Below are 23,649 nucleotides of genomic sequence, written 5' to 3'. Positions count from 1 at the left end.
TCTGGGCGTAGAGCCCCGCCTTCGCCGCTGGGGGCGGGGCGACGCCGGGCTCCGGAGCGCCCGCTTACGCAGTTCCTCCCGGGGTCGGAGGCCGATTCGCCGTATGGCGGGTTCGAGTCCCGCCACCTGACTCTGGTCTCTAGCCCCTGAGTCCCAGGCGGGGTGCCTTCGCCGGGGAAACCTCTCCTCGACCACGGGCGACGGCGAACTTTGGGCTTTATCATGGAGGACTACCTGCAGGGTTGTCGAGCTGCTCTGCAGGTAACGGATCCCTGTTTGTGACTGTAAGGAATGGAGCACGGGGTCTAGGAAAGACGAAGACGTGGGATCTGGGGGAGCCTCGACGGTCCGTGTGGAGGGAACACTGAGTTGTGGGGAGGGGGGTTGGGGCCTGATCAGTTTTGGGGCATGAGGAGCGAGGAGCGAGAAGCCAGCTTAGGAGCGTGAGAATGCTGCTTGCTCAGTCTCCCGGTTTTTGGCTCCCCGCCTTTGGGGTCCGCCCGAGAGCGGGGAGAAGTCTTGGGTCTGAATCCTGCATTTGAGCCTCTGCTTGCTGTCATCTTGGTCAGTTCCGTCAAAAGAACCAGGACTGTGCTGCCGCCAGCCTAGCCCCGCGAGGTGTGTTTATTCTTTTCTCCCCGCCCCTCTTTGAGTTCTCGGCTCCCAAGGCTTCGCTTGGCCCATTGGCCTCCAGGTGAACCTCGGGGGTGTGGAGGGAACCGGTGCTCACGGCTTTATTTCCTCTGAATGGCGGTTTCTGTCTGGCGGGCTGAACTCATTTCTAGGTTAGAAGTAGTCACAGTATTTTACTTAAAGTCAGTGTTTTTAAGCCAAACATACAGAATCCATCAGGCATATTTGTTGACCCACAACCAGCATTCCTTTGCCTTCAGGTTTCTCCTTTGGCCTTAACGCACACAAATGACAAAAATTCTCCACCTGGAAGGGATAAGCACAAAGTGTGTTTGGAATCAAAACCATAAATATGACTACTGAATGCTTTGTGGCTTATTTTTGGTGCTCTCTGAGTCAGTTGGACTCACCCAGCCATGCTGAGCCGTCATAAGGCATTAGGCTGTTATCCCCAGTTAGCAGCAAAAAGCTAACCAGAGACAGGCTCCAGGAGGTCACCCGGCCCCTCCACTTTGAGTTATACTGCCCTGAAGAAACCTAGATAGATGAGCTTTCCTTTTTAGATATCTTAAACTCTACAAATTCCCCTGAGGGACAGATTCTGGTCTTTAACAAATCCTGGAAGTCACTTAATTCGTGCTGCAGACTCAGCTGCTGGAATAAATGAATTGTCTTCATATTGAATTGGGGAGAAGGTCCATTTTAACACCAATTACATAGACATTTTCCATGTGAAAAACAAATTTGGGGAGTTATTTCAATGCATAAGGCCATTTGGGACCAATCCCTTTTTGTTACCTCTGATTCCACCACAGGGCGCTTATTGGAGGACTAATGTAGAGTTTTTGGGGCACGGTTCTAAGTGCTAAACAGTTGGATTTTCCCCCCCAGTAACCCAAATGACTGGTCTCTTCCACCATTTGGTAAAGTGCCCTTGGACCTGAAACCTCACCAAATAGTATTTCTTTGCACGCATCTACTCTCCAGCATATATCCTCCAGAGCCTTCCCCCACCCCCAGGTTAGTAGTATATTCTCTATTTTTATTTTGTATTTGTTTATTTATTTTGAGCCAGGGTCTCACTCTGTTGCCCTGGCTGGAGTGCAATGCTGTGATCACCTCCCTGGCTCAAGTGATCCTCCCACCTCAGCCTCCCGAAAACGCTGCGACTATAGGCAGTGCCACCATGCAGGGCTAATTTTTTGTATTTTTGTAGAGACAGGGTCTCGCCATGCTGCCCAATCTGGTTTTGAACTCGTTGACTCAAACAATCCCCCTGGCTTGGCTTCCCAAAGTGCTGGAATTACAGGTGTGAGCCACTGTACCCAGCCCGAATAGTATATTCTCTACAGCAATATGAAGCTGGAAAAATACGTGATTTTTCCAATATCGCTGGCATCCTGACCTTTCTCTGCCTGCATTTATCCCCCAAGGAGCAAGATCTAGATCTTCCTTTCAAACTTGTGAACTTGTGAAAGGTGAGAGCTTTCATGTGTGTCTTAGAGCTTTCATCATCACCTGTCCTCTCCAGGGCCTGGAGAAATGAGAAAATTAGACTCTAGGAAGGTTAACAGGGGAACTGATAGCAAGACATACTGGTAGATGCCAACAATTTAAATTGCTTTAGTTTTTTTTTTTTTTTTTTTGAGATGGACTCTCACTCTGTCGCCCAGGCTGGAGTACAGTGGTGCCATCTCGGCTCACTGCAACCTCCACTTCCCGAATTCAAGCGATTCTTCTGCCTCAGCCTCCTGAGTAGCTGGGATTACAAGCGTGCGCCACTATGCCTGGCTAAGTTTTGTATTTTTAGTAGAGACAGGGTTTCACCATGTTGGCCAGGCTGGTCTCGAACTCCTGACCTCAAGTGATCTGCCTGCCTTGGTCTCCCAAAGTGCTGAGATTATAGGCATGAACCACCACACCCAGCCTAGATTGCTTTAAATTATAGAAGTAGTAAATGTGCATTTCATGAACAAATTTAAATACCAAAGGGATATGAAATGAAAAAGATAAAGATCATTTTTCTTTTCTCCTCTCTATCCAGTTCTCCAGAGGACACCGTTAAGTTTCTTGTGTAAAGAGAGAGAGATGATTTAGACAGATACACTCATAAGTTTGAATGTTTCTGTTAAACTACAGTTTAATTATAACTTTCAGAAAATCATGAGTGCTCCTCTTTGCACAAGATAAAGACAGCTGGTAATCCAGCCAAGTCTCCCGTTGCTACCATATTTTTAGTATTTGATACCAGAGAAATTTTCTATAGCCTCTGCCACAGAGACAATAGGATGTTCCATTAAAAAAAAATCTTATTTAACCAAATGTCCTATTTATGGTGACTCATTTTTCACTTCTAGGGGAGAGAAATCTTTGCTTCAGGGTGGGGCTGCATTGCAGTTTAGGTGTTCATCCAGGAGCTCTTGGATAATGTAGTGTGTGCAGTTCTCAGGCATGAGGCAGGAATCAGGAGCTGGCTCTCCTTAGAAATTTGCAGTCCTGGCATCAGTATTGTTCCTATTTTCTCTGCTGAGAGGGTTTGTCTCTCTCTGGCTTTCTATCTCGTTTATTTTTCTCCCCCATTAACTATTCTGAAGAGTAGTTATCATACCATATTCAGCTTTAGAAGGGAAGTGATTTACTTTGCCAGGCCTAGAATCCCCTCCCTGCCCCCTCCTCTTGAGGCCACAAAGAACATATCAGGATAAGAGAGTCATTTCAACTAGTGGGTGTTTATTCATTTATTTATTTTAATTTAATTTTTTTTTTTTTTTTTTTGAGACGAAGTCTCACTCTATCGCCAGGCTGGAGTGCAGTTGCATGATCTTGGCTCACTGCAACCTCCGCCTCCCAGGTTCAAGTGATTTTCCTGCCTCAGCCTCCTGAGTAGCTGGGACTACAGGCATGTGCCACCATGCCCAGCTAATTTTTGTATTTTTAGTAGAAACGGGGTTTCACCATGTTGGCCAGGACGGTCTCAATCTCTTGACCTCGTGGTCGGCCCGCCTCGGCCTCCCAAAGTGCTGGGATTACAGGCATGAGCCACCGCGCCTGGCCAACTAGTGGGTCTTTAAAAAAAATAAAAGAGAAAAAAAGTTTGTATTTATTTACTTCTGGCCCTCAGATTGTATTTCTTCCATTGGCAGCTTAGATTTCCTCATGCTGCTGAGTATAGCTGTATTTTCCCTGAACTCTTTCTCTGATGGTCAGAAAACTGAGGCTGTTTGGCTTGTGCTTTCAGCTGGTGGAGGATGGGCTTGGAATTAAGGATTACATATGTTGTTCTTAAATAAAGAAGAGAATGATGTCTTATAAGTCGGGCAGCCCCACACCCGGTTTGCCCAGGGCAGTCTTGGTTTTCCCCTGTGTAATCATTAATAGCACCCCCTTTCATTCTCATAAGTGTCCCAGTTTGAACAATATATAGTTACCCACCACATAAGCCATGTTAAGGATCAGGGATACATGACCATGAAAAGACAGGGAGCTCCTTAAGATAGAAGTTAAGGTCTGTCTCAGAGCCACAAGTGCTAGAAGCTGGAGGTTTAGAGGAAGAGGATTTCTCTGGGCTGGGTGTTCAGGAAGGCTTCACAGAGAAAGACATTAGGTAGACTTGAACAATGGGGAGAAGTAAAGAAAGATGATGGGAAGGATCACATCTTTACTATTTACAGTGTAGGCACTTATGGTACTATCTCATTTAATCCTCCTAACAACATCATGAAATTGGTTACGACATTATTCTCATTTTTTTGGTTTGTTTTTTTGAGATGGAGTCTCGCACTGTCACCCAGGCTGGAGTGCAACGGCGCGATCTCGGCTCACTGCAACCTCTGCCTCCCGGGTTCAAGCAATTCTCCCTGCCTCAGCCTCTGGAGTAGCTGAGATTACAGGCACCTGCCACCACGCCCGGCTAATTTTTGTGTTTTTTAGTTTCACCATGCTTGCCAGGCTGGTCTCAAACCCCTGACCTGAGGTGATCTGCCCACCTTGGCCTCCCAAAGTGTTGAGATTATAGGTGTGAGCCACTGCGCCCGGCCTATTCGCATTTTTATATGAGGAAAATGAGGCTTAGAGGGTCCAAAGTCCTGCAACAAGTAAGAAGCAGAGCTGGGATTCAACCCCAAAGTCTGTGATCTTTTCAAGTAGTAGTTCTGCATTCAAACAGAGAACAAATAGTGCAAAGGGCAGAGCTGGGAATGTGCACATCATGGTTTGTGGGTGGTGAATAGTCCAGGCAGGCCGGGGTGACAGTGGGTGTTGACAGGGGAGAGGAATGCTGCCGCCTCCCTTGGTCACTCCAGTTCCAAGATTTGCTACAAGTCCCAAAGTATTCCTTTTGTATTCATTCCTTTTGGTTGCTGTCTAGGTTTGGCTGAGTGCAAGGGGTTCATTGTTCGTTCACCTTCCTCTGTAGATGGTTTCTCCTGATTTCAGAACCATACCGTTGTATTTGGTCCCCACTTTGTGCTTTTCTGCTTAGCATTCTCTTCATGGTGAGGATCTAACTAAACCTGATTCAGCCGCTGCTTGCAGTGAAGCGACACTGATGTAAATGAGCGTGGAAAGGTTCTCCAGCATCTCTTTGGACCCCGCAGTAGGCCTCTCCTGCTTGCTCTGCCTTTTCTCCGCTGCTCTTACGTTTTTCCTCCAGAGTCAAGGCCATATGCCTCATGTTTATATAGTTTCCTCTCTGGAGGACACTCGCTCCCCCTAACTGCTTCAGTGAGCACGTTATTTCTGCAGCCTCTTATCTCAAGTGCTTTGCTGTCACTTTGGTCCACAGCCATCTGGGCAGTTCTTGGTCTCCAGGAAACAGAGGTCTCTGGTATCAGGAGGAGGAATTACAAGTCAGAGGAGTTACTATAGGACTGGGGTGTTGGGTAGAATTCTTATTGCTTTGGAAAAAAGTAAAGAATCCCCCCTACCCCTGTGCTGTTCAGTATGAATGGGCCTTTGCTTCCACACTCTTTTTTTTTTTTTTTTTTGAGACAGAGTCTCGCTCTGTCACCCAGGCTGGAGTGCAGTGGCATGATCTTGGCTCACTGCAACCTCCGCCTCCCAAGTGCAAGAGATTCTCCTGCCTCAGCCTCCCGAGTAGCTGGGACTACAGGCACCTGCCACCACGCCTGGCTAATTTTTTGTATTTTTAGTAGAGATGGGGTTTCACCAGGTTAGCCAGGATGGTCTTGATCTCCTGACCTTGTAATCCGCCCGCCTCGGCCTCCCAAAGTGCTGGGATTACAGGCGTGAGCCACCACGCCCAGCCTGCTTCCAAACTCTTGAAGTAGACTTAGAGAAATAGGCATCGGGAGGACCTCAGGGCAAACTTCCTTAGGGGCCCTTTGGGCAGAACCCAGACAGATAACCTCTGTCTTCTGTATTTCTCTCCAGGGATGGGAGTAGGAGATGGCGAAGAGGGTGGTTTAAAAACAAAAACCTATCTCATAACTGGATGGGGCAATCGATACCACCAGAAGTCTTCTAAAATTGCCCTTTTTGAGCTGTGGTTTTCCAGTGGGGGAAGAGAGGGAGTGATAGCCTGTATAGGGAAGATGATTCTAGGTTTCTCTAGATTCCCTTTTTTTCTTAAAGTTATATTAGTTGATAACTATTCTTTGCTATGTGTTGCTCCTCTGAACCTTCCCACTTTGCTAAACTCTTGTGTCTAGCAAATCTTCCCTGATTGAAGAAGTCAGAGTATATGGATTTTCACCTTCTTACAACCCAGTAGTTCTCAACTGGGGGCAGTTTTGCCCCCCAGGGAACATTCAGCAAGTCTGGAGACATTTTTGTTTGTCATGACTTAGGGTGCTACTGGCCTCCATGTGGGTAGAGGCTAGGGATCCTGCCACATATCCTATAATGCACAGGAGAGCCTCCACAAAAAAAGAATTATCTGGCTGGGTGCGGTGGCTCACGCCTGTAATCCCAGCACTTTGGGAGGCCGAGGCGGGCAGATCACGAGGTCAGATCAAGACTATCTTGGCTAAACAGGGTGAAACCCCATCTCTAGTAAAAATACAAAAAAATTAGCCGGGCTTGGTGGCGGGCGCCTGTAGTCCCAGCAACTCGGGAGGCTGAGGCAGGGGAATGGCATGAACCCGGGAGGTGGAGCTTGCAGTGAGCCGAGATTGCACCACTGCACTCCAGCCTGGGCGACAGAGTGAGACTCCATCTCAAAAAAAAAAAAAAAAAAAAAAGAATTATCTGGCTGGGCATGGTGGCTCATGCCTGTAATACAAGCATTTTGGGAGGCCGAGGCGGCTGTATCGCTTGAGCCCAGGAGTTCGAGACCAGCATGGGCAACATGGTAAAACCCCATCTCTATAAAAAATGCAAAAATTTGGCTGGGCGAGGTGGCTCACGCCTGTAATCCCAACACTTGGGGAAGCTGAGGCGGGCGGATCACCTGAGGTCAGGAGTTCAAGACCAGCCTGGCCAACATGGTGAAACCCTGTCTCTACTAAAAAATACAAAAATTAGCTGGGTGTGGTGGCGCATGCCTGTAGTCTACTACAGCTACTCGGGAGGCTAAAGGGGGAGAATCACTTGAACCCAGGAGGCAGAGGTTGCAGTGAGCCCAGATTGCGCCACTGCACTCCAGCCTGGGCGACAGAGTGAGACTCCATCTCAAAAAAAAAAAAAAAAAAAACAAGGGCCGGGCATGGTGGCTCACACCTGTAATCCCAGCACTTTGGGAGTCTGAGGCGGGTGGATCACAAGGTCAGGAGTTCCAAGACCAGCCTGACCAACATGGTGAAACCCCGTCTCTACTAAAAATACAAAAATTAGCCGAGCATGGTGGCACGTGCCTGTAATCCCAGCTACTCAGGAGGCTGAGGCAGGAGAATCTCTTGAACCCAGGAGGTGGAGGTTATAGTGAGCCGAGATCACGCCACTGTACTACAGCCTGGGCGACAGAGTGAGACTCCAGCTCAAAAAAAAAAAAAAAAAATTAGTCGGGCATGATGATGGGTGCCTGTAGTCCCAGCTATTCAGGAGGCTGAGATGGGAGGATCACCTGAGTCTGGGAGGTAGAGTCTGCAGTGAGCCATGATTGTGCCATGCACTCCAGCCTGGGTTACAGAGTGAGACCCTGTCTTGAAAAGTAAAAGTTAAAAAAATGAAAAAGAATTATCTAGTCCAAAATACCAGTCATGCTGAAATTGAGAAACCCTGCTATATTTAGTGTGTCTCATTTTGTCTGTCTCATCCCATCCTCTCTCAGAACCAGGCTGAGATAGAAGTTCAAAAGTAAACTGGTGGGCTGGGCATGGTGGCTCATACCAGTATTTTGGGAGGCTGAGGTGGGCGGATCACTGGAGGTCAGGAGTTCAAGACCAGCCTGGACAACATGGCAAAACCCCATCTCTAGCAAAAATACAAAAACTAGCCGGGCATCATGGCGCATGCCTATAGTCCCAGCTACTCAGGAGGATGGTGCAGGAGAATCGCTTGAACCCAGGAGGTGGAGGTTGCTGTGAGCCAAGACAGCGCCACTGCACTCCAGCCTGGGCAACAAAGTAAGACCCTGTCTTAAAAAAAAAAAGTAAGCTGGTAAGACAGAAGTATTGTGCCATATGCTGAGTCATAGGCTTTCTGGTCTCATTCCACCCAGCAGAATGCTTATACCTGGAATGAAATGATGTAAGTACTTGCCTCATTGGGTTAAGGATTAGATGATTGATTAATGCATGAAAAAATATTGAGAATAATGCCTGGCACATTCAATCAATGCTTAAAAACAAAACAAAACCCAAGACCCTGTCACCCCGATTTTGGGCACTCTAGTTTTAGTATATTTTATTTTATTTATTTATTTGAGATGGAGTTTTGCTCTTGTTGCCCAGGCTGGAGTGCAAAGGTGCGATCTCGGCTCACTGCAACCTCCATCTCCCGGGTTGAAGCAATTCTCCTGTCTCAGCCTCCTGAGTAGCTGGGATTACAGGCGCATACCACCATGCCTGGCTAATTTTTGTATTTTTAGTAGAGATGGGGTTTCATCATATTGGTTAGGCTGGTCTCAAACTCCTAACCTTAGGTGATCCGCCCGCCTCAGCCTCTCAAAGTGCTGGGATTACAGGCGCCAGCCACCACGCCCAGCCCTGGACTAGATCTTACTTTTAACCTTTATTTTCAAAGCCTCTTCACCTGCTCTCATGATTTAGAAGTGTAAGCATTCGGCCAGACGTGGCTCATGCCTGTAATCCCAGCACTTTGGGAGGCTGAGGCGGGCAGATCACCTGAGATTGGGAGTTCGCGACCAGCCTGACCAACATGAAGAAACCCCGTCTCTACTAAAAATACAAAATTAGCTGGGTGTGGTGGCGCATTCCTGTAATCCCAGCTACTCATGAGGCTGAGGCATGAGAACCTGGTCAAAACTACATCTCAAAAAAAAAAAAAAAAAAAAAGAAGTGTAAGCATTCTTTTGCCTATTATGAAAATGGGAAGAAAATAATCAACCAGGGTTGATATGCTCAAGAGCATGCCTTGAATATATCAGCTACCCCAAATCCCCTTTTTTGACTATTTGAGTGCCCAAAGAAGATAAGAAATCAGAAGTTTATTTACTGCTCTGTAAGTTAACATTCAAGGAGATAGGAGGAAAGAACACTTTTCTACAAACTGGATATATGTAGAATGCTATAAGCTTAGCTGAAACACTTATGCCATCTATGGAATGAGGACCCATTAGATTATTTGACCTACCTCCTCTGTGAAGATCAATGAGAGGAAGTGTGTGAAGCCCTACATGAGTATCAGGTAGATGGAGAGGCCAGGCACAGTGGCTCACACCTGTTATCCCAGGACTTTGGGAGGCCGAGGCAGGTGGATCTGGAGCCCAGGAGTTTGAGACCAGCCGGTGCAACATGGCAAAATCCCGTCTCTACAAAAAATACAAAAAATTAGCTGGGCATGGTGGCGCTTTCCTGTAGTTCCAGCTACTCAGGAGGATCAATGGAGCCTAGCAGGAGGTTGAGGCTGCAGGGAGTTGTGATCATGCTACTGCATTCCAGCCTGGGCGACAGAATAAGACCTGTCTCAAAAATATATGTATTATTTAAAAAAAAAAAAAGATAAGTGGAAATGAATAGAGATACTTTTGTTAGTTTCTCATTTTCCTTTCTCTCCAGGAGTCCCGACCTCTACATGTTGTGCTGGGAAATGAAGCCTGTGATTTGGACTCCACGGTGTCTGCTCTTGCCCTGGCTTTTTACCTAGCAAAGGTGGGTAAAAAAAGGTAGTATCTAGGATCTGAGTCCCTCAGAATGAAAAGATCTGGATTCAAGACCCAGCTCTACCACTTACCAGCATTTAGCATTGGGTAAATTAAATCCCTTAACTTTGCTGAGTCTCATGCCACCATCTATAAAAACTAAAATGATATTTTGCAGTGTTGCTATGAGGAAAAAAGTGAGCAAATATATTTCAAGGGATTTGTAAACCGTAAAGCAATATTCAAACAGTTTATTACTGAGTTCCTTATAGGTATCAGTGATCTAGTGTGTATTCCTCTGCCCAGGTTAGTTCTTGAGGACTAAAAATTCCTTCTCTGCAGCATTGCATCTAGAAATAGGTATTTACCATGAGTTACCTTGTTGACTTTCATGTTGTTGCTAAGAAGGAGGGAGGGCAAAAGTCACCCTTTCATTTTTATAGACTGGGTACTTGTGGCTTCGAAAAAGGTGGCAACTTACCTAAGTATGTCTCCTTTGGTCCCAATAGTCTTGTTACTTTTTCCTGTCATTATAAAACCTTGTGATACCTTCTTTTCACTTTCCTATCTAGACAACTGAGACCGAGGAAGTCTTTGTGCCAGTTTTAAATATAAAACGTTCTGAGCTACCTCTGCGAGGTGACATTGTCTTCTTTCTTCAGAAGGTTCATATTCCAGAGAGTATCTTGATTTTTCGGGATGAGATTGACCTCCATGCATTACACCAGGCTGGCCAACTCACCCTCATCCTTGTCGACCATCATATCTTATCCAAGTAAGCACAAGGAAATTAAATTGCTACCTATCGTGTACCATGCTGGGCTCTGATGAGTGAGATATAAAGAGAGGAAGAAAGAGTTTTTGCTGGCCGGGCATGGTGGCTCACGCCTGTAATCCCAGCACTTTGGGAGGCCGAGGCAGGCGGATCACCTGAGGTCAGGATTTTGAGACCAGCCTGGCCAACATGGCAAAACCCCGTCTCTACTAAAAATATAAAAATTAGCTGGGCGTGGTGGCGGGCGCCTGTAATCCCAGCTACTTGGGAGGCTGAGGCGGGAGAATCACTTGAACCTGGAAGGTGGTGGTTGCAGTGAGCCGAGATCGTGCCACCGCACTCCAGCCTGAGCGACAGAGCGAGACTCCGTCTCAAAAAAGAAAGAGTTTTTGCTTTCAGGGATCTCACAGGCTAATCATAATTGATAGGTCATATTAGATATAGAAAAACAACAAAAAATATTGTCAGTTCTGCAGTTATATGTATGTCTGTGGCATACAGACATACCCTATAATAAAAAAAAATAGAACATGTTGAGTTCAAACTAACAGATAACTCAAAAATCATTTAAATCTGCCTTTGGTATCATTATTTAAGATCTTGTATGCTGGGCCAGGCGCGGTGGCTCACGCTTGTAATCCCAGCACTTTGGGAGGCCGAGGCGGGCGGATCACGAGGTCAGGAGATGGAGACCACGGTGAAACCCCGTCTCTACTAAAAATACAAAAAAATTAGCCGGGCGTGGTGGTGGGCGCCTGTAGTCCCAGCTACTCGGAGAGGCTGAGGCAGGAGAATGGCGTGAACCCAGGAGGCGGAGCTTGCAGTGAGCCGAGATCGCGCCACTGCACTCCAGCCTGGGTGACAGAGCGAGACTCCGTCTCAAAAAAAAAAAAAAAAAAAAAAAGATCTTGTATGCTGGGTGCGATGGCTCACGCCTGTAATCCCAGCACCACTTTGGGAGGCCAAGGCAGCCAGATCCATTAAGCTCCAGGAGTTCAAGACCTGCCTGAGCAACATGGCAAAACCATGTCTTTACAAAAAAATTTAAAAAATTAGGCATGGTGGTGCATGCCTGTGGTCCCAGCTACTCGGGAGGTTGAGGTGGGAGGATCACTTGAGCCCAGGAGGTCGAATCTGCAGTGAGCCAAGATCACACCACTCCACTCCAGCCTGGAAGACAGAGGGAGACCCTGTCTCAAAAAAAAAAAAAGATTTATTGTAATAGAAACCTTTGAAAAATGTTTGCAATTCTCTTTTTGTTTATTTTTTTACTTATTATTTATTTTTGTACTTACTTATTAAATTTTTTTTAGAGAACAGGGTCTTGCTATATTGCCCAGGTGGATCTCAAATTCCTAGGCTCACGCTATCTTCCTGCCTCTGCCTCCCAAAGTGCTGGGATTACAGGTGTGAGCCACCGTGCCTGGCCTTTATTTTTTATTTTAAATATATATATATATATTTTTATGGAACAATTCACAAATGTGCGTGTCATCCTTGCTCAGGGGCCACGCTAATCTTCTCTGTGTCGTTCCAATTTTAGCGCATGTGCTGCTGAAGTGAGCACTGATCTCAGTCTTGAAAGAGGACTAGGTGTTTGCTTGGTGAATGGGGAGGGAGGAGGGAAGGTGGTTAGGAAAGGCATTCCAGGCAGAGGGAGTAATTAATAGAATCAAATGCAGGCAAGTGTGAAATAGCATGGTGAGCTAGGGGAAATGGAATTTGTTTTGCACAGCTGGAGCATAAAATTTGAGGGAGAAGTAGGACATGGAAAAAGATGAGACAGAGGGGGCAGGCAGGAGGCAGATTATGGAGGCCTCATAGGCCCTTCTAAGGCGATTGGATTTTATTTTAGGCAGTGGGGAACTATTTTAAATTATATTCTGGGTCCTAAAAGAATCAGATTTTCTTTTTTCAAATGATCATTCAGGCCACTTTGTGAAGGACAACCCAGGAGGGCTCTTGGTTGGAAGCAGGTGATTGATTAAGAGACTACTGGAATAGTCCAAGCGAGAGGTACTGAGAGCCTAGAATGGGGCAGTAACAGAGAGTTAGAAACTAGGGCATGGATAGGAATTAAGATAGAATTCACAGGACCTGGTGACCCACATGGAGTCTAAGTATTGAGTGGGTTATAAAAATAGGAGAGATTTGCCAGGTGCGGTGGCTCATGCCTGTAATCCCAGCACTTTGGGAGGCCGAGGCGGGCAGATCACGAGGTCAAGAGTTCGAGACCAGCCTGGCCAATATGGTGAAACCCCGTCTCTACTAAAAATACAAAAATTAGCTGGGCCTGGTGGCGGGCGCCTGTACTCCCAGCTACTTGGGAGGCCAAGGCAGGAGAATTGTTTGAACCTGGGAGGCGGAGGTTGCAGTGAGCCGAGATCGTGCCACTGCACTCCAGCCTGGGCGACAGAGCGAGATCCGTTTTAGAAGAAAAAAAAAAAAGGAGAAATTTAGATGTTGGGTATCAAGGGTGTCAAGGGTGTAGGGTTGGAAAGGCAACGCTAAAGGACAGCAAATGTGGGGGTAAGATATTTGCAGCAGATGCTTCACAGAATTTGCTTATACACTATTTAAAGATGACTCCAATTATAACATTAAAGAAAAGAATTGCTGGGCGTGGTGGCTCACGCCTGTAATCCCAGCTCTTTGGGAGGCCAAGGCGGGCAGATCACGAGGTCAGGAGTTCGAGATCCACCTGACCAACACAGTGAAACCCCGTCTCTACTAAAAATACAAAAAAAAAATTAGCCGGGTTTGGTGGCATGTGCCTTGTAATCCCGGTTACCCAGGAGGCTGAGGCAGGAGAATCACTTGAACCCGGGAGGTGGAGGTTGCAGGAGCCCAGAAGCCGAGATCATGCCATTGCACTCCAACCTGGGCAACAGAGTGAGACTCCGTAAAAAAAGAATTGAGAGGAGTTAGGCAGAGGTAAAAGTAACCAAAGGTCAGTTTTAAATGCTTGCCTGGCAGATCACCTGAGGTCAGGAGTTCAAGACCAGTCTGGCCAACATGGCGAAACCCCATCTCTACTAAAAATACAAAAAAATTAGCCGAGCATGTTGGCAGGCACCTGTAATCCCAGCTACTCAGGAGGCTGAGGCAGGAGAATCGCTTGAACCTGAGATGTGGAGGTTGCAGTGAGCCAAGAACACACCATTGCACTCTAGCCTGGGCGACAAGAGTGAAACTCCGTCTCAAAAAAAAAAAAAAAAAAAAAAGCTTGCCTTAAGACATCTGCATTTAGGCCGGGCGCCGTGGCTCACGCTTGTAATCCCAGCACTTTGGGAGGCCGAGGCGGGCGGATCACGAGGTCAGAGGATCGAGACCACGGTGAAACCCCGTCTCTACTAAAAATACAAAAAATTTAGCCGGGTGTGGTGGCGGGTGCCTGTAGTCCCAGCTACTCGGAGAGGCTGAGGCAGGAGAATGGCGTGAACCCGGGAGGCGGAGCTTGCAGTGAGCCGAGATCGCGCCACTGCACTCCAGCGTGGGTGACAGAGCGAGACTCCGTCTTAAAAAAAAAAAAAAAAAAAAAAGACATCTGCATTTTCCTTGATGGGTGGGGTAGAGGTTGGCTAGAAGCAGCTGGAGTGTCCCTACCTATCTTTCTTTCTCTTTTCCCATGCCCTCCCCTCCACAGAAGTGACACAGCCCTAGAGGAGGCAGTAGCAGAGGTGCTAGACCATCGACCCATCGAGCCGAAACACTGCCCTCCCTGCCATGTTTCAGTTGAGCTGGTGGGGTCTTGTGCTACCCTGGTGACCGAGAGAATCCTGCAGGGGGCACCAGAGATCTTGGACAGGCAAACTGCAGCCCTTCTGCATGGTAAGGGTGGCTTTTGGATTGGGACCTCGATTGGGACCTCAGTAGTTCTATTCTTATCCCTGAGAAGGGAGGGTGGAAAAGTCTAGACGCTTCCAGCCTAACCATATGCTCTCAGAGCCATTCAGCTCATAAAAAAGATAGGATTCTTTCGGGGGACAATTAAGCATCTGTTTAAAGGCTTATGAGATACTTGTTGGAGAAAGTAGAAAGGAAGTGCAGGGCAACAGACCAAGAAGCTTCCTATAGGCATCGTTTTATGATGGAAGGAGGATTAGCCAAAGAAGCAGGAAACAGATTTCAATACCAATTCCTCCGGAAATAGAGAGGTGACCTTGAGCAAATCTCTTAACCTTTCTTGTTCTCATTTTTCCACTTGTAAAAAAAAAAAAAAAGAGAGAGAGAGTGAGTTGGACTAGACTGTCTTTTCCAACTTAGAAGATTCTTTGATGGGATTTGGCCTACTGAAGAGGTATATCTCTGTCTGACTAGGCTGTAAAATCTCCAAGGGTTGAGATGCTCAGGCTTTCTTTCTACCTTTTCCCCATTTCCCTTCCTACATTTTAGTTTGGATTTGGGAGGTCTGAGGACACAATCCATCCCAGTTTCTCATTTTGCTTTCAGAGATTTTGCTATACAAATCTCCTTGTGTGTGTCCATTTGGTGTGAAGGTTATATATGTTCTGGTGGTCATGTGTGGAGGGTCACGGGATTCAAGTTCCACCATCTCCCTTCTCCACAGGAACCATCATCCTGGACTGTGTCAACATGGACCTTAAAATTGGAAAGGCAACCCCAAAGGACAGCAAATATGTGGAGAAACTAGAGGCCCTTTTCCCAGACCTACCCAAGAGAAATGATATATTCGATTCCCTACAAAAGGCAAAGTTTGATGTATCAGGTATGAAATGTTAGCTGGCTTTTCTACCTCCCAGATAAGAAAACAGAAAGGCAAGCCTTGTTCATTATATTATATATTTTTTTTTTTTGAGACAGGCTTGCTGTGTCACCCAGGCTAGAGTGCAGTGGCACAATCTCGGCACACTGCAACCTCGACCTCCTGGGTTCAAGCGATTCTCCTACCTCAGCCTCCCGGGTAGCTGGGATTACAGGCGCCCACCACCACACCCAGCTAATTTTTGTATTTTTAGCAGAGATCGGGTTTCACTATGTTGACCAGGCTGGTCTCGAACTCTGAAGCTCAGGTGATCTGCCCGCCTGGGCCTCCCAAAGTGCTGGGATTACAGGCATGAGCCACTGCGCCTGGCCAATTATTTAAATTTTATACCAGAAAGAAATGAAGTAGCATTATTAGCCTAAGCATGAAATAATCAATCATTTACTGGATTGTTCTATCCTGGCTCTTGGTTAGGATGAGGAGGAATGTATTAAGAGCCTCAGAAAGGCCGGGCGCAGTGGCTCACGCCTGTAATCCCAACACTTTGGAAGGCCAAGGTGGGCGGATCACCTGAGGTCAGGAGTTCAAGACCAGCCTGGCTAACATGGTGAAACTCCGTTTCTACTAAAAATATGAAAAGTTAGCCGGGCGTGGTGGTGTGTGCCTGTAATCCCATCTACTCAGGAGGCTGAGGCAGGAAAATCGCTTGAACCCGGGAAGCGGAGGTTGCAGTGAGCCGATATTGTGCCATTGTACTCCAGCTTGGGCAACAAGAGCAAAACTCCGTCTTAAAAAAAACAAAAAGAGCCTCATAGGTTCTAGTCTATTCAGAGAAGATAGGACATATATATAAAATATGCTGACAGTATACTAAATTATCAGAGTGGAATCTATAGAATTGGTTAGGGAGGCAAAAGAAATATTTTGTGAGTATACAAAAGACGAAGAGAACCAAAAAAAACTGTATTCTTGTAGCTACCACCTGTTGACATAAAAAGGAAGAAAGAAGGAACTCACATGTAAACAGTATAGGAAGAGGGAAAAATTAAAAAGTAAAAGCCTCTGTTCTGGGTTTCGCCCTTCTCTCCAAAGTTCCTTGCTCTAAAGGTACCTATTGTCACCAGTTATTTAAGATGGCTTTTGATTATGTGATTACATTTTCTTTCTTTTTTTTTTTTTTTTGAGACGGAGTCCAGATTCAAGTGATTCTCCTGCTTCAGCCTCCTGAGTAGCTGGGATTACAGGCGCCCGCCACCACACCCAGCTAATTCTTTGTATTTTTAGTAGAGACAGAGTTTCATCATGTTGGCCAGGCTGGTCCCAAACTCCCGACCTCAGGTGATCTGCCCACCTCAGCCTCCCAAAGTGCTGGGATTATAGGCCTGAGTCACCACACCCAGCTATGATTACATTTTCAATTATCTCCCCCATTCATTGCCCCAAAGAGAGGCTGTTTTTCCTTCCTTGACCCATCTGGCTGTCCTTGCCTTCTTAGTCTTGGGACCCTGGCCTCCCTTGTTTGACCCCTAGTCTCTCATCTGCTTTCTAGGACTGACCACTGAGCAGATGCTGAGAAAGGACCAGAAGACTATCTATAGACAAGGCGTCAAGGTGGCCATTAGTGCAATATATATGGATTTGCAGGTAAGAGCAAGTTGTGGCTGTGGGTGGGGAGAGAAAGCCTTTGGTTATGCATGTTATGCATGTGGCCTTGCACCTCATTCCTGGCTCACCTCCAAAATGTATCTTGTGTCTGTCTTTGTCTCCACCTCCACTGTGACCACCAGAGTCCAGCATCTCTCACTGCACCGCTATATTAGCCTCAGTACTGGTTTCCCTGCCTCTGCTTTTGCAGCCCTACAAACCATTCTCCCTGCAGCAACCAGAGTGGTCTTTTTTAATTTTTTTTTTTTTTTTTTTTTTTTGAGGGAGTCATGCTTTGTTGCCAGGCTGGAGTACAGTGGTACCATCATGGCTCACTGCAGCCTTAACCTTCCAGGCTCAAGCAATCCTCCCACCTTAACCTCCCGAGTAGCTGGGTCCACAGGTGCCCACCACCACACCTAACTAGAGTGTGTGTGTGTGTGTGTGTGTGTGTGTGTGTGTGTGTGTGTGTGTGTGTGTGTGTGTGTATGTGTAGATGGGATCTCACTGTGTTGCCCAGGCTGGTCTCAAACTCCTGGCCTCAAGCAGTTCTCTCCTTGGCCTCCGAAGTTCTGGGATTACAGGCATGAGCCACCGTGCCCGGCCTCATTGTATTTTTAATAAAATCTAGAGGACTTACTGTGGTTTACAGGGCCATGCTTGATGTGGCCCTTGTCTTTTTCTCTGGCCTCATCTCATTCCAGCTCCACTCCTGTTCTACAGTACTGCAGCCACACTGGTTTATTTTCTGTTCCTCGGAACATTAAGCTCATTCCCAGCTGAGCTTTTTTTTTTTGTAAAGCTGGCTCCTTCTTAACATTCAGGTACTCAGCTCAGATGTCTCTTGTTTTGGGAGGTTTTTCCTGACCACCCTAACTGAAGTACTATCTCCTATGCTTAAAAAACCTCTAGCAGTTATGTTTGTTTATTTGTTTGTTTGTTTGTTTGTTTGTTTGTTTTGAGCCTGAGTCTTATTCTGCTGCCCAGGCTGGAGTGGAGTGGCGTGATCTCAGCTCACTGCAACCTCTGCCTCCCGGGTTCAAGTAATTCTCCTGCCTCAGCCTCGCTAGTAGCTGGGATTACTGGTGCGTGCCAGCATGCCCAGCTAATTTTTTGTTTTGTTTTGTTTTGTTTTCGTTTTTTGAGACGGAGTTTCACTCTCGTCCCCCAGGCTGGAGTGCAATGGCACAATCTCAGCTCACTGCAACTTCCGCCTCCCTGGTTCAAGCAATTCTCCTGCCTCAGCCTCCTTAGCAGCTGGGATTACAGGCATATGCCCCCATGCCCGGGTAATTTTTGTATTTTTACCAGAGGCAGGGTTTCACCATGTTGGCTAGGCTGGTCTTGAACTCCTGACCTCAAGTGATGACCCGCCTCAGCCTCCCAAAGTGCTAGGATTGTAGGCATGAGCGACCGTGCCTGGCCCAAGGATGTTTTATTGATGATGATGAGAAAGTCCTTCATCCCTCTCCATTTCTTCCCTTTCAGGCCTTTCTGCAGAGGTCTAACCTCCTTGCAGATCTCCATGCTTTCTGCCAGGCTCACAGCTATGATGTCCTGGTTGCCATGACTATCTTTTTCAACACTCACAATGAGCCAGTGCGGCAGTTGGCTATTTTCTGTCCCCATGTGGCACTCCGAACAACGGTGAGTCTGTGTCCCTTCTGCAACCTAAGAGCCTTACAGAGTCTGCCTGTATGTACCTCTGTGCTCTACAGCTGTCCTATAAGGACCTCTCTTAGGTTCTTATATTAATGTACTTACACGAGGTCCCTTGACCTGTTTCTGGACCTGTTTCCTCCCCTTTCTGCTTTTTCCCATTCTCTCTCTATATGAATATCCTTTTTTTTATTCTTTTTTTTTTAATGAACATCCTTAATCATAGCATTGTTGAGAAAGGGGGAATTCCAAAGAGAACTAGAGATTCAATTCCTACTTTGAAAGAACTTGAAAGAAATTTTGTTAGAAGGAAATGTTATAAATCTGGAGTTAAAATTCCCTTCTTGAGCTAGGGACAGTGGCACATGCCTGTAGTCCCAGCAACTCGGGAGGCTGATGCAGAAGGATTGCTTGAGCTGGAAAGTATTTTTTTTTTTTTTTTTTTTTTTTTTGAGACAAGAGTCTCGCGCTGTTGCCCAGGCTGGGGTGCAGTGGAGCAATCTCGGCTCACTGCAAGCTCCGCCTCCTGGGTTCACACCATTCTCCTGCCTCAGCCTCTCCGAGTAGCTGGGACTACAGGCACCCGCCACCATGCCTGGCTAATTTTTTTGTATTTTTAGTAGAGACGGGGTTTCACCATGGTCTCGATCTCCTGACCTCATGATCCACCCACCTCGGCCTCCCAAAGTGCTGGGATTACAAGCGTGAGCCACCGTGCCCGGCCAAAACCCCATCTCTTTTAAAAATACAGAAATTAGCTGGGTGTGGTGGTGCATGCCTATAGTCCCAGCTACTCAGGAGGCTGAGGCAGGAGAATCTCTTGAACCCCGGGAGGCAGGGGTTGCAGTGAGCCCAGATTGTGCCACTGTACTCCATCCTGCCAACAGAGCAAGACTCCATCTCCAAAAAAAAATAAAAATAAAATAAAAGGTGGGCTTAAGGCAGTTCAGGGATTCTGAGGGTTGCCTAGGCTCTGTGGGGACTGCTAAAGACAGAATGCAGCCAGATAATCCTTTGCTCTCATAGAAGGTATGTCTGTCCTTTCCCGCCCCCCTTTGCCTTTGCCTTTGCCTTCTCCCCAGGAAGCAAATCTGATTTCATTCAGTGTAAGGTAGTTTGTCATTATGAAAAGAACTGCAGTTTTGTCTGTTTGTTTTTTAAGACGGAGTCTCACTCTGTCGCCCAGGCTTGAGTATAATGGTGTGATCTTGGCTCACTGCAACTGCCACCTCCCAGGTTCAGGAGTTCTCCCACCTCAGCCTGTAGCTGGGACTACGGGCGCCCACCACCATGCCCGACTAATTTTTGTATTTTTAGTAGAGACGGGGTTTCACCATGTTAGCCAGGCTGGTCTTGAACTCCTGACCTCAAGTGATCCACCCACCTTGGCCTTCCAAAGTTCTGGAATTACAAGCCTGAGCCACTGCACCTGGCCAAGAACTGCAGTTTTTAAAGTCAGGTAGATGTGCTTTTCTGTTCTAGGTTTGCCTCTTACTCACTCTTTGAGCTAAGGCAAGTCAGTTGACTTCTGCATCTGGAAATGGCAGAATAGTACCTACTGCTAATTCTGCTATGATCATTAAACGTAATATCATGTGTAAAGCAAACTTCTGGAGCAGAGTAAGCACTTTGTAAATAGTGGCTCTTACTAATCCTGTCATGAAGAAAAGGGTGCTTTGGCCATTAGAAGTACCTCTTCCACGTTCCTGAATCTTCTCCCCTCTGTGCTGCTCTTTTAAAGCTGTGTGGATTTCTAATGACTCTTCCATTGTCTACGCTGCCCCTATGCTTGGAAACAGGAGTCCTTCTCTCTCTGTTTTGTTTTTGTTTTTTTTTTGAGATGCCTCGCTCTGTTGCCCAGGCTGGAGTGGTACAATGGCACGATCTCAGCTCACTGCAACCTCTGCCTCCGGGGTTCAAGCAATCCTCCCAGCCTCCCAAGTAGCTGCAGCTGCAGGCACACCACCATGGCCGGCTAATTTTTTTTTGTATTTTTTGTAGGGACAGGGTCTCACTATGTTGCCCAGGCTGGTCTCGAACTCCTGGACTCAAGTGATCCACCAGCCTCAGCTTCCTAAAGTTCTGGAATTGCAGGTGTGGGCCACTACGCCCAGCCAGGAGTCCTTTTCTCACAGTCTACTCTACCATCTCCTCTCTTTCTCCTATGTTAGGGGTAGTATAATATATTGACTTAGAACACTGGCTTTGGTGACAGCTCTGGGCTCAGTGTCAGTTTTGCTTCATGCAAATTATGACCTTAGGCAAGTTACCTGATCATCTAAGCTTCAGTTTCCCTGCATGTAAGTGAGGGTAATAGTGATACCAATCTTATTTTGTTCAATTCATTCTTTCTTCCTCCATCCCTCTTCTGGGCTCTAGATAAATTCTAGTCCCATCCTAGTTCAAGTTCTTGAGCACATTTATACACTTGGAAACAACACTAGATTAGAAGCTGGGGTTCCTGGGTCCTGGTTTAACTGCCATCATCTACGTGATTTTACTCACAACCATCTTACTTAGCTTTAGTTACTTTAATAATAAAATGAAATATACAATCTAAACTGTTTCCTCTGTTTTTAAAATACTGTGTATGGCTGGGTATGGTAGCTCATGCCTGTAATCCCAGCACTTTGGGAGGCTGAGCTGGGCAGATCACCTGAGTTCAGGAGTTCGAGACCAGCCTGGCCAATATGGCAAAACCCCATCTCTACTAAAAATACAAAAATTAGCTGGGCATGATGGCAGGCGCTTGTAATCCCAGCTACTCAGGAGGCTGAAGCAAGAGAATTGCTTGAACCTGGGAGGCGAAGGTTGCAGTGAGCTAAGATCGCACCACTGTACTCTAGCCTGGGTAACAGAGCAAGAATCCATCTCAAAAAAAAAAAAAACCTTAAAGTAAAATAAAATAAATAAAACACTATGTATGAATCCCAGCACTTTGGGAGGCTGAAGCAGAAGGATTGCTTGAGACCAGGATTTTGAGACAGCCTGGGCAACATAGCAAGACCCCATCCCTATTCTATTAAATAAAAAATACAAAATACTAAAATAAAATACTGTGGGCCAGGCGCGGTGGCTCACGCCTGTAATCTTAGCACTTTGGGAGGCCGAGGCGAGAGCAGATCACCTGAGGGCAGGAGTTCGAGACCAGCCTGGCTAACATGGTGTAACCCTGTCTCCACTAAAAATACAAACATTAGCCAGGCTTGGTGACACATGCCTGTAGTCCCAGCTACATGGAAGGCTGAGGCAGGAGATTCACTTGAACCAGGGAGGCAGAGGTTGTAGTGAACCAAGATTGCACCACTGCACTCCAGCCTAGGTGACAGAGCAAGACTCCGTCTCAAAAAAAAAAAAAAAATACTGTGTATATTAGTTGCAAACAATAAAACCGAACTCTGGATAACTTACTTTTTTTTTTTTGTCTTGCTTTATTGCCCAGACTGGAGTGCAATGGTGAGATCTTGGCTCACTGCAACCTCCGCCTCCCAGGTTCAAATGATTCTCCTATCTCAGCCTCCCAAGTAGCTGGGATTACAGGTGTGCACCACCATGTCTGGCTAATTTTTGTATTTTTAGTAGAGACAGGGTTTCAGCATGTTGACAAGGCTGTTCTCGAATTCCTGACCTCAGGTGATCCGCCCACCTTGGCCTCCCAAAGTGCTGGGATTACAGGCGTGAGCCACTGTGCCTGGCCTCAAGGATAACTTACTTTTTTTTTTTTTTTTTTGTGGAAAGATTGTTCCTCTGTCGCCCAGACTGGAGTGCAGTGGCGCGATATCTGCTCACTGCAAGCTCCACCTCCCGGGTTCACGCCATTCTCCTGCCTCAGCCTCCCGAGTGGCTGGGACTACAGGCACCCGCCACCACGCCCGGCTAATTTTTTGTATTTTTAGTAGAGACTGGGTTTCACTGTGTTAGCCAGGATGGTCTCAATCTTCTGACCTCATGATCCGCCCACCTCGGCCTCCCAAAGTGCTGGGATTACAGGCGTGAGCCACCGCGCCCTGCCCAGCTGACTTACTTTTTAAAAGCTTCCTCTTCTGCAGAGGAAGCCTCTCACTTAGAAGCCCAGCACTTTGCTACAGCAAGTTGTGTATCATTTCCCTGTTATTGTCTGCTCTTCAGATCTGTGGAGTCCTGGAACGCTGCCACTCTCCACCCCTGAAGCTTACCCCTGCCTCAAGCATCCACCCTAACCTCCATGCCTATCTTCAAGGCAACACCCAGGTTTCTCGAAAGAAACTTCTGCCCCTCCTCCAGGAAGCCCTGTCAGCATATTTTGACTCCATGAAGATCCCTTCAGGACAGCCTGAGACAGCAGATGTGTCCAGGGAGCAGGTGGACAAGGAATTGGACAGGGCAAGTAACTCCCTGATTTCTGGACTGAGTCAAGATGAGGAGGACCCTCCGCTGCCCCCCACGCCCATGAACAGCCTGGTGGATGAGTGCCCTCTAGATCAGGGGCTGCCTAAACTATCTGCTGAGGCCATCTTCGAGAAGTGCAGTCAGATCTCACTGTCACAGTCTACCACAGCCTGCCTGTCCAAGAAGTGACTGTTGAGGGGCGAGGAGGTAGTGGGTGAGGCTACCTGACTCACTTCAAATGCATGTTTTGAGATGTTTGGAGATTCAGCAATTCTGTCTTCATTGCTCCAGGATCTGGTATACTGTTCTCATAAAACTGAGAGGAGAAAAAAAGTGAAAGAAAGCAGCTGCTTTAAGAATGGCTTTCCACCCTTTCCCCCTAATCTCTACCAATCAGACACATTTTATTATTTAAATCTGCACCTCTCTATTTGCCAGGGGCACGATGTGACATATCTGCAGTCCCAGCACAGTGGGACTAAAAAAGAATTTAGACCCCAAAAGTGTCCTTGGCATAGATCTTGAACAGAACCAATATCTGTCATGGAACTGAACATTCATCGATGGTCTCCATGTATTCATTTATTCACTTGTTCATCCAAGTGTTTATTGAATACCTGCCTC

General features: G+C 46.8%; 1 protein-coding gene and 1 non-coding gene across 4 annotated transcripts; one reads left to right on the top strand and one right to left on the bottom strand.

Moving 5' to 3' along the window:
* The first annotated feature begins 29 nt into the window (after positions 1 to 29).
* On the top strand, positions 30 to 23,286 carry PRUNE1 (prune exopolyphosphatase 1). Of its 3 annotated transcripts, XM_032154725.2 has the most exons (8): positions 30 to 261; positions 9,771 to 9,863; positions 10,426 to 10,628; positions 14,275 to 14,459; positions 15,199 to 15,357; positions 16,904 to 16,998; positions 18,487 to 18,645; positions 22,786 to 23,286. In XM_032154725.2, the coding sequence occupies exons 1-8, from the start codon at positions 223 to 225 to the stop codon at positions 23,212 to 23,214; spliced, it is 1,362 nt and encodes a 453-aa protein (XP_032010616.1). In that variant the 5' UTR covers positions 30 to 222; the 3' UTR covers positions 23,215 to 23,286. The 3 variants fall into 3 exon arrangements, with proteins under 3 accessions (XP_032010616.1, XP_032010617.1, XP_032010619.1); XM_032154726.2 differs by lacking the exon at positions 18,487 to 18,645; XM_032154728.2 differs by lacking the exons at positions 30 to 261; positions 9,771 to 9,863; positions 14,275 to 14,459; positions 15,199 to 15,357 and having other exon boundaries at positions 10,553 to 10,628.
* LOC116469962 (U6 spliceosomal RNA) lies at positions 12,089 to 12,195 on the bottom strand. Its single transcript, XR_004248411.1, has one exon. It is a non-coding gene; the product is annotated as a U6 spliceosomal RNA (small nuclear RNA).
* Positions 23,287 to 23,649: the final 363 nt, after the last annotated feature.

The sequence above is a fragment of the Hylobates moloch genome, unplaced genomic scaffold (genome assembly GCF_009828535.3).
Source record: "Hylobates moloch isolate HMO894 unplaced genomic scaffold, HMol_V3 SCAFFOLD_5, whole genome shotgun sequence".
NCBI classification, from domain to species: Eukaryota; Metazoa; Chordata; class Mammalia; order Primates; family Hylobatidae; genus Hylobates; species Hylobates moloch.
Note: the sequence above shows the minus strand (reverse complement) of the source record. Positions and strands in the feature narration are given on the sequence as shown.